The 10,000-nt window shown below is 48.5% G+C and overlaps 1 protein-coding gene across 1 annotated transcript in view; it reads right to left on the reverse strand.

Annotated features, from left to right (window-relative positions):
* The window catches only part of LOC133119345 (UPF0606 protein KIAA1549-like), a 36,399-nt gene that overhangs the window by 3,132 nt on the left and 23,267 nt on the right, over positions 1-10,000 (reverse strand). Inside the window, exons 14-19 of the mRNA XM_061229880.1 lie at positions 7,776-7,981; positions 5,575-5,702; positions 4,514-4,528; positions 3,007-3,212; positions 1,602-1,831; positions 331-472 (exon numbers count right to left, since the gene is read on the reverse strand). Coding sequence (XP_061085864.1) covers positions 331-472; positions 1,602-1,831; positions 3,007-3,212; positions 4,514-4,528; positions 5,575-5,702; positions 7,776-7,981 — 927 coding nt within the window. The remainder of the gene's footprint in view (positions 1-330; positions 473-1,601; positions 1,832-3,006; positions 3,213-4,513; positions 4,529-5,574; positions 5,703-7,775; positions 7,982-10,000) is intronic.

A 10,000-nucleotide genomic window follows, 5' to 3' on the forward strand; every position in this document is an offset into this window, starting at 1 on the left:
TAATGTGTGTGTGTGTGTGTGTGTGTTATTGCGTGTGTAGATGAGTGTGTGTGTGTGGATATGAATGTGTGTGTGTGTGTATATGAGTGCGTATGCGTGTGTTTGCGTGTGTATAGAGTCAGTGATAACTCTATTATTAGGTAGACCTGTACACCAGCTTGTTTAATCAGCCAATCATGTGACGGCAACTAAATGCATAAAAGCATGCAGACGTGGTCAAGAGGTTCAGCTGTTTTTCAGACCAAAAGTCAGAATGGGGACGAAATGTCATCTAAGTGACCGTGGAATGACTGTCGGTGCCAGACAGGGTGGCAGTGAACAGCTCCTCACCACGTAGGCCACGTTGTTGACGCCGGGGTACTTCCGGTAGGTGCCGTCGCTGTCGGTGGTGATGAGCCGGTCCTTATCCTCCAGCGCCGTCCCGTTCACCTGCGGCTTCTTCCTCTGCTTGGGCGAGCGCTTCCCCCGGGCGCTGCGGGAACCCAAACCGGAACGTTCCGCATCAGCACACTCTCCCCGAGAGCCACATCATCACACCACTCCCATCTCAGACCGCTCAGACTCCTTATGGTGTGAGGTCACTAATACGCGATTAGAGCGCTCTTAACCCTTTCGGTCCCGAGCCCAATACTGTCGCTCCACCCACATCCCAAGGGGGTTTTGGTTGGGAAAATTTAGTCGGGTTTAAAAGGGGCTCAAAACGATAGTATCGCGGTCATTTTGATTGGTTGAAAGGGTATAATGTCGAGAGTGCCATATGGCATTCTTGGGATTTTACGGTAGTTACACTTGAGTGCCATATGGCACTCTTGGGACTGAAAGAGTTAACTGAATATTCTAGTGCTGATATAGCAATCGCTACTCATAACAAAAAGCAATAAAGCTCTTGATTTTGAATAAAAAAATTCCTCTTCAAATGGCTAATAATGACATCATTGTGCATTACTAACTTGAAGTGAGATACACTCGTCTCAAAATAAGAGACGTCCCCGCCAAGTTGTGATACCGAATGCTGGCATAAACGTGCCATGGAAACTGCGGTAAACAGCCATATGTTTCTGCCAAACTACTGTTAACTTGTGAAGCGGAGAGGGGGATTCTCATCCGGGCATGGAACTGAATCCAGCAAATTTAGAGACTCCTGGAGGCTTTTTAAAAAAAAAAAACGGATTAACATTAAGCCTGATTAAGGACTGGGAACACTGTCAAACTGTAGAGCTAACGCACATCCTGAAAGACTACATTTATTCACGTGTAAAAGAAAACCTTTCTTTAGGAATAAGCAGGTATAACTGGATGATTTCTAAATTAGGTTAAGGTATGTGTTTATGAAGTCAATACCAGGGACACCAAATCCTTAATTTGGCCTCTGAAAGGAAGGTGTGAATGCCGATTTTCAGACTTCAGACGAGAGCAGAGGTGCTGACCTGGGATCAGTTTCGGGTTTTCGCTGATGATGGACAAGGTTAGGATACGGTCAAGGGGAAACTGATCCTAGCTCAGCGCTTCTACTCTGAGACGCTTTACCGTATGAACCAGGCCCTAGCAGTGCTCCGCCACGTAGCCAAGTGTCTACAGACGGATGAAAATCTGACCCCCACCTCTTCCTGGGCTCCATGAAGATGGAGGGCATGTGCGCCTCGGGGTCCAGGATCTTGTCGATCTGCATCTGGGCCTTCTGGTAGATCTGGTCGGGGTCCTTGAGGTCGCCGAAGGTGTCCATGATGTCGTCCATGGCGGGGAAGTCGTAGTGGCCCCTGCGCTTGGCCCTCAGCCGGATCTTGTTGCGGTGGTGCTCGATCTCCGACTTGTGCCGCAGTGCCACCTGGATCTTGGGCAGAGCGGGGTTACTGCGGTCAGACGGACGGGCGGGGGTCTCAGAGCGGGGTTACTGCGGTCAGACGGACACGGGGGGGGGGACGCAGCGGCCAGACCGCGAAAGACAGGAGGACCAGAGACGTCATGCCCGCCATACCTGTCCCTCTTTACAGCAGGGCTGCCCAACTCTCTTATAGTGCCCAACCCTCTTTTACCACTTCCTCTATTATGGCCAAGAGTGCGGCTGCCCAACCCTCTTATAGTGCCCAACCCTCTTTTACCGCTTCCTCTATCTCTTATAGTGCCCAACCCTCTTTTACCGCTTCCTCTATCTCTTATAGTGCCCAACCCTCTTTTACCGCTTCCTCTATTGTGGCCTAGTGCACGGCTGCCCAACCCTCTTATCGTGCCCAACACTCTTATCGGTGAGACTCACCAGCGAGAGTAGAGGTTCCCAACCCCGTTCATGGAGATCTGCAGTTCTGTTGGTTTTCATTTCAACCCTAATTTGGCACACCCAATTCTACTGATGAGAAGATCAATGAGATATCTAGCTGTTGAGTGAGTTGTGCTTTGTTAGGTTTGGAGTGAAGACCTACAGGATGGTAGATCTCCAGGAACAGGGTTGGGCAGCCCTGCTCTAGCTGTTGAGTGAGGTGTGCTTTGTTAGGGTTGGAGTGAAAACCTACAGGACGGTAGATCTCCAGGAACAGGGTTGGGCAGCCCTGCTCTAGCTGTTGAATGAGGTGTGCTTTGTTAGGGTTTGGAGTGAAGACCTACAGGACGGTAGATCTCCAGGAACAGGGTTGGGCAGCCCTGCTTTTTGAAGTCAACTTGACTGATGTCAAATGAGGAGGGGGAGAAATCCATGCTGGACGGATGTTCATTGGAGGAGAACGGAAAATTAACAGATATACATGCCCACCGTTATTTGCTACTTGATGACGTAAAATCACAATTTAAATAGTTTTCCCAACAAGTGCAGGTAAAAAGGAGTGAAACTACACAAACATTAGAACTGTATAATTGTTTTTGGAATCCATACTCTCAGAAATGTTCATGTGGTTATTGAGAATTGACTAAACTGCTGAAACTGAGATTTCACCGTGACTTTAAGAAGTGAAGCTGAGGCGGTGACGTGACTGGGAGCTTCGGGAGGGGGGGGCGGTGTATTCGAGAGGGGCTCACCTCCTTGTTGATCTTGGCGCTCTCGGACACGCGCTCGGTGACGGCGGGGCTGTGCTGGGGCGGGGCCGGGATTGGCTGCATGGCGATCAGCTGGATCTTATTGGCCACGCGCCGCGTCCCGTCCCCACAGCGAGACATGCGGTCCACGTGCTCGAAGATGGAGGCCGAGGAGAGCTGCTCGTCCGTCCCGTTCGCCGGCGGGGGGCCTGGGGGGGGGGGGGAGGGAGGGGGGACGTTTCACCCAAACCGCCACGTTCTGGACACACAATACGCCGAGCCCTGGGGTAAAATCCAGCTGTGACCAGCTTGGAATGTCGGCTACCAGCCGTTTCGAAACCTAGCTTGAGCTGGACAAACCGTGTTGAGTATGGAGCTGGTCTGAACTGGTCAACCAGCTACCAGCTGTTTCAAAAGCCTAGTTTGAGCTGGTCAAACCGTGTTGAGTATGGAGCTGGTCTGAACTGGCCAACCAGCTACCAGCTGTTTCAAAACTTGGCTTGAGCTGGTCAAACCGTGTTGATTATGGAGCTGGTTTGAGCTGGTCAACCAGCAACCAGCTGTTTCAAAAGCCTAGTTTGAGCTGGTCAAACCGTGTTGAGTATGGAGCTGGTCTGAGCTGGTCAACCTGCAAAACCAGCTGTTTCAAAAGCCTAGCTTGAGCTGGTCAGACCATGCTGAGTATGGAGCTTGTCTGAACCAGTCAACCAGCAATTGTTCAAAGCTGTTTCAAAACCTAGCTTGAGCTGTTTTTTTTTTCAGCAGGGAGGATTAATTCATGCCATTTATGAATGGATGGCGTACCTAAACCAGACAAATAACGCATTGTACCGTACAGCAGTAAGCTGGCAACCATAAAGTGAGTCTAGACAACATGTGCTCAGGCCTGAACGCGTTCTTTGATCTTGGTGCCCCACCTCATGCCCTTGACGTTGTCTTACCGTCTGCTGACCACCAGAGGGCACAGGAGAGCAGTGGACACTTCAGCAAGATTAGTGCCTGGATTTCATTTCAAGTTTCCAATAAATTATTTGCGACTTGGTTTCATAAGTGAATTTGGGCAGCTGGTCTTCTCTATTTGAGAAGATAAGAGATGAATGCTTACATTTAACTCTGGGTATTAGGACAAAAAAATATATATTGTTTTCTGATACCAGAGCAAGAAATATAAGTGATAGCATGGTCTGATCACTCATGACATGAACAAGCAACTTACTGTAAAATCATGAAAAAGCATCTGTTTAAGTCTGAATTTCACAGGGATTCCAATGAAAACACATATGTAATTTGTATATTTTTAGGAAGAAAATGACTATAATAACTGGACTACAGATGGAACAGACTAGTAAAGCAAAGTCTGGCATAAATCATCGCTAAATCATCCCCGCACAGACTCATTCTTGCGGGTGCTTCGAAGCTCTTACAACGACGTCACTGAACACACACAAATGACACGCTTGTACAGCGTCCAGTAGTTCGTAAATTTAGAAAAAAACTAAAGATATCTTACCAATTTTATTCTTCCCTGAGGGCCAGAATAAAAGAAAAGAGAAAAGAAAAACAGGTTCACAGAGTTGGAAAAAGACAAGGGATCCCTGTGGAAATTCCATCCAGGAACGTCACGTAGTCACAATGCACATTATCCTTCATTATAAATGCCTACTTGTTGGATGTCTACGCACATTGACTGTACATTATAAATGGATCCTTTAGGCACAGTCTGGGTGGCCCAATGGGCCTTTACTACACGCTGTAGTCGGCTGTACGTCAGGGCTGAAGCGAGATTCGCTCGGGAGGCAGTTACTGAGCGAGTGGCAGTCTCTGGCTGTTAGAATTACAGCACGACCACTCAAATCTGGGAGAGGAAACAGGACAGTAAAGGGACAGATGCAGATAAGATACAGTGTTGGAAACGCTAGCTCCCTGGTTCTGGCCCCTGAGCGAACAGAAGCCTGGGGCCCTGTAGGGGGCTCTATGAGGCCGGGGCCACTCCGAGGTGAAGCTCGGACATGTGAGGACGGAGAGACGCCAGGACGCACGGACAGGGGCCAGAGACAGTGACAGGCACTTTACTCTGTCTCTGTCTCTCTCTCTCTCTCTCACTCTCTGTCCCTCTCTCCCACCCTCTCTCTCTCCCTCTCTCTCTCTCTCTCCCCCCTCTCTCTCTCCCTCTCTCTCTCACTCTCTCTGACCCTCTCTCCCTCCCTCTCTCTCCCCCCCCTCTCTCTCCCCCCTCTCTCTTTCTCTCTCTCTCTCTCTCTCTCTCTCTGTCCTGGGTGTGGTCCAGATGCAGCTCTTCCCAGCACCCCTCTCTCTGGCTCAGTAGCAGTTTGAGGCCTGGTCACTGGGGTGGGGTAGCTGTGGTTTTCAGCGTGTCATAGGGATGCAGGTCTCCCCTTTGACTCGCTCTCTCTCGGTTTGGGTGTGGTTTTCGGGCGTGGCCCCCATGTTTGGGTGTAATTTGGGGCGGGGCCCCAGTTTGGGTGTGGTTTTAGACGGGACCTCCATGTTCGGGTGTGGTTTTAGACGGGACCTCCATGTTCGGCTGCGGTTTCGGGGCCGGACACTTGCCGTTCTTGGTGGCTTTGCGGTTCTGCTTCCCCTCGCAGGGGGTGACGGGCGCTCTCAGGTTCTCCTCGGTCGACTCCCTCCCGCTCGACGGCTCGCTCGCCATGGAGTCTCCGTCCGACGGGGAGATCCTGCCCGGCGACAGGGAACGGGGTCAGCGCACAGTCACCCCAAACTCCACAGCACAGCACAGCACAGCACAGCACAGCTCACAGCTTCCCGTTTCTACCGCAACAGTTACCTACGTTCACAGCATGAAAATATGCATCAGGAACGCTCTCTGTCACGTGACTGTGCTTTTTCCAAATCGGCCATCAAATCATAAATAAAACAAATTCCATGGTAATAAAGCCTTTCACTTTTTGGTCAGTTGAGATGTTACTGGGTACGGGGGCTTTTTACTTTCTCAGCCTGGATTTCACGGCTCTGAGCTCCAGGACTCGGCCTCTCCCCCCCCCTCGATGCCTGGCCATTCACACCGCTTCACGGTCCGCTGTACTATTCCCCCTCACTCTAACGGCCTTCACGAACACACACCCACGGACGTGCTGTCATTCAGCGGAACAGGAGCGCTGCGCTGCTACGTCAGTGCGGGCGCTAACCCGCCAAAGCTGAAAAATAAGTCAGTCTCAACTCGCATTTTAGTCTTATATTTAGACCTGACATTTTATTCCAATTATCTCTTTGCGAAATAAGACTAAAATGTTTCCAGTTGAGGAGAGACTGTTTGACTAATTTGTTGATTTGACAATGGGGTCAGAAAATGTCACTTATCGAGCAAAAACAGTAAGACAAAACCCAGTAATATTTTCTACTTGGGAGGAAAAATAAGAAGCGTCACGACAAGACTAAAACAGCTGTTAAGGCAGACAGTTTTTGCAGTCCACGGTAAGCTCCTTTTCCTGCGGGGGTTTAGCAAAGTCAACCCTTACTGGTGGAGGCGGGGGTTTATTCGACCTTCCTAATAGAGGTCTACAAGATGGACGACAAATCAAACGCGCTGGAGAGCCATGTACCGGGCGTATGGTGTGAGGGGAGGCTTTTAACAAAGCGTAGATATAATGTAATACGAGCGTTATATTTCACTGGCTCTCAATACATGATTGGTCTTAGGGCACGGCTGTCCAATCTTATCCAGAAAGGGCCGGTGTGTGTGCAGGTTGTTGTTTTAGCACAGGACTAAGACAACTGATTCTACTCATCAAGGTCTTGATTAGAGTTAAAACAAAAACCTGCACCCACGCCGGCCCTTTTAGGATAAGATTGGACACCTCTAGGTTGTCTTAGGATTACCTAGCAAAATAAAAATAGCATATCACTGCGAGGCTTTAAGCACTTGCTTATTCAGGCCGTTTTAGTTTTTAGGTGGAAAATTAAAGATCTTTCCATGCATGCACTTGATTGAAGTCTATAAGTGACTTGCTGCTGCTCCACCCAATGGGGAATTCCGCAGTGTCCAGCTATCTGGCAACCACTCGCCTGCTGCCATGGTAATTTATTTTTGCTTCTTAGCAATTACTGGAGAGTGACATTTATGTTCATTTTTATGTTTTCATTTCCAGCTATCAAAAACAATCAGCTCTTTATGAAAGACTTGACGTCTTGTGTAAATTTTACAGTGATTATTCTGACACAATTACTCACTGAGTAAAAGCTTGGAGACTTTAGATAGCTTGTTAAAGGGGTCAAATGCTTGCAACAAGCTAACTTTCATACACAGTGCTAAGCACACGAGGATTCAGAACGCATTTGTTGCAGGCCCCTGCAATTTGTTTTCAATTGTACACAGATACAGTAAGTAATCAGACATAAAATCTTGTTCTTTTCTCTCAGCGAGAAAATACTCACTTGTTTTAAGTAACTTTTTGTTTTATGTGAAATGATCTTTTTGTCTTATCTCGCAAAAAAGTCATAGAAATAAGCTTTAGTCTAAATATAAGACAAAATTTCTTGCTGAGACTGGCTTTGTATATTTCTTACTCTTTATCTACTCCTCGCTCCCAAAATTCGCTCATGTTTTCTTGCTCATAGAAAATATTGGGGGCTCCTAACTTCTACTTCTAGCTCCTAGAAGGAACTTTTACGAGGTCGGAAATGTCCTTAAAGATGGCCGACCTCGATCGGTTTCCGGGTCAGGAGCACGGACAGGAAAAGAGTGGAGAAAAATAAGCGGTTATTGGAATGAGTTTTTCGGGGTAGCTGACCTCCCTCTGCGGCGGGCTGCGCGGGACGCCTTGGTGGAGGAGGTCTTGGATTTGGGGGTGGGCACGTCCCCGCTCTCCGACGGCGTCGCCTCCTTTACGGGCGCGGGGAGGGGGGCGGGCTCCTGGATCACCATGATGTCATCCTTACTGTGCTGACCCAGGTGCAGCTTGGCAAAGTCAAAGCCTTTAACACTGGGAGCCTGGAGCTACAGAGAGAGAGAGAGAGAGAGAGAGAGAGAGAGAGAGAGAGAGAGAGAGAGAAAGAGAGAGAGGGAGAGAGGGAGAGAGAGAGAGGGAGTAAGAGAGAGAGAGAGGGAGAGAGAGGGAGGGAGAGAGGGGAGGAGAGAGGGAGAGAGAGAGGGGAGGAGAGAGAGGGGCGCAAGAGAAGAGAGGAGGAGAGAGAGGAGTGAGAGACAGAGAGAGAGAGGGGCAGAAGAGAAGAGAGGAGGAGAGACAGAGAGAGAGGGAGAGAGACAGAGAGAGAGAGATGGAGAGAGAGGGGGCGGAAGAGAAGAGAGGAGGAGAGAGAGACAGAGAGAGATAGGAGAGAGGGGAGGAGAGAGAGAGAAGAGTGGAAGAGAAGAGAGGAAGAGAGAGATAGGAGAGGGGGGGAGAGAGATAGGAGTACAGGACAAGAGAAAGTAAGAAGGTTAGTAAGTAGAAATAGAAGAGAAGAAAGGAGAAAGGAGTCGAGAGGAAGGAGAAACAAGCCAGGACGGAATAAGTGGCAGAAACACATTGTGAATAGGAGGCAAAACAGTGAACAATCAATCAAAACCCTGCCACACACTGTGAATATATGCACTTTTTAGGACATACCAATATTCAGTAAATTTATTTCATGTATTATGAAGTATTGCAATATATTTTCTGATGTTGATAACATATTTTCTATTACTATACTGTTCTGTGTTCCCTTTCAATAAGTGTTGAAATATTTTTATAATATTTTCATCTTGCAGCCACAGGTATCCCAGCATTACCGCTGAGAGTGTTAAGTGTGCAATGTTCCTGGTGTTAAGAGTGCCAGACCCAACTGTAATTTGGGCTTAAAAACGAGCCATTGATTATTTAAGTGCATTCAGTGTGCTGGAGACCCTGTGCACTGTAGCTAAAGATCTGCACTCCTAGAAAAGAACAGTCTAGGCCCTTCACGAAAATTCCTTTGAATGGTACACTTTGGAGAAATCTGATTGGTCGATCGATAGCCCTGATTGTGACATCGTGATCCAAGGGGTCACAAAGGCTTGTACTGTCGGCCATTCCGGCTCCCGCTGGGGTCAGTTCCTTCCTTCACCCTATTTTAAGGAGGCAGAAAAAGGCCCCAGTTCTTTTCCTTCCTGTGCAGTCTACACAGCACCGGTTTCGGGCTATTACATTGATTCTTTAGGAAACTGCATCGACACAGCAGTGCTTGAGGGACCCGGCCCATCCAGATAAATCTTTGTGTCATTCTGCCTGAGCCGAATTAAGCCAGCCTCCTATCCCCCGATAGGGGAGCAAGGGAGAGGGGGTGGGGGGTGGGGGTGTACAATCTAACCGCAGCACGCTTCTGGCTTCTGTTCACACTACATTATTTTATGACAGCTAGAGATGGGCTAGGGGGGAGATTTCCCAGAGATTCTGATTTCAGGTCTTTCATAAAGCGCCCGGGCTAACATTGCACAGCACTCCAACAAATGTTGAGTCATTTACAGAGCACTTAAAGCTGGTTACAGTGAGGGTTTATGCTGGGTATGCCTCACGGTACTGAGACGGCACTTTCCCAACAGAAATGTCCGAATACAAATTAGCATTAGCATTAGCATTTAAAAATACTGAAAAATCTTTTTCAAATCCTGAAATCAGAGACCTCTGGAAACAAACCACAGGCCAGACTAATCTACTGCCGATCGCTCATCTACAACTTCAAGCGGGGAATGCGGAGTCTGATGGGGATTCTTTGGATCTTTTCATCTACACCAGGGCGACTCAACTCCAGGTCCCGAGGGCCGCATTGTCTGCAGGTTTTTGCTACAAATGTGCACTACACCACGATACTGAGTCTTACCCAGAAAGAGTCGGTGTGGGTGCAGGGCTTTGTTCCAACCAATTGATTCTACTCATCCAGGTCCTTAGCAACGACTCTAATGGTTGATTAGTAGAGTCAGGGGTGTAACTGCTTGGTTTGAACAAAAGCTTGCCCCCACCCCGGCCCTCTCTGGGTAAGATTGAGTACCCCAGTT

This window comes from Conger conger, chromosome 19, assembly GCF_963514075.1.
Source record: "Conger conger chromosome 19, fConCon1.1, whole genome shotgun sequence".
Classification (NCBI taxonomy): Eukaryota; Metazoa; Chordata; class Actinopteri; order Anguilliformes; family Congridae; genus Conger; species Conger conger.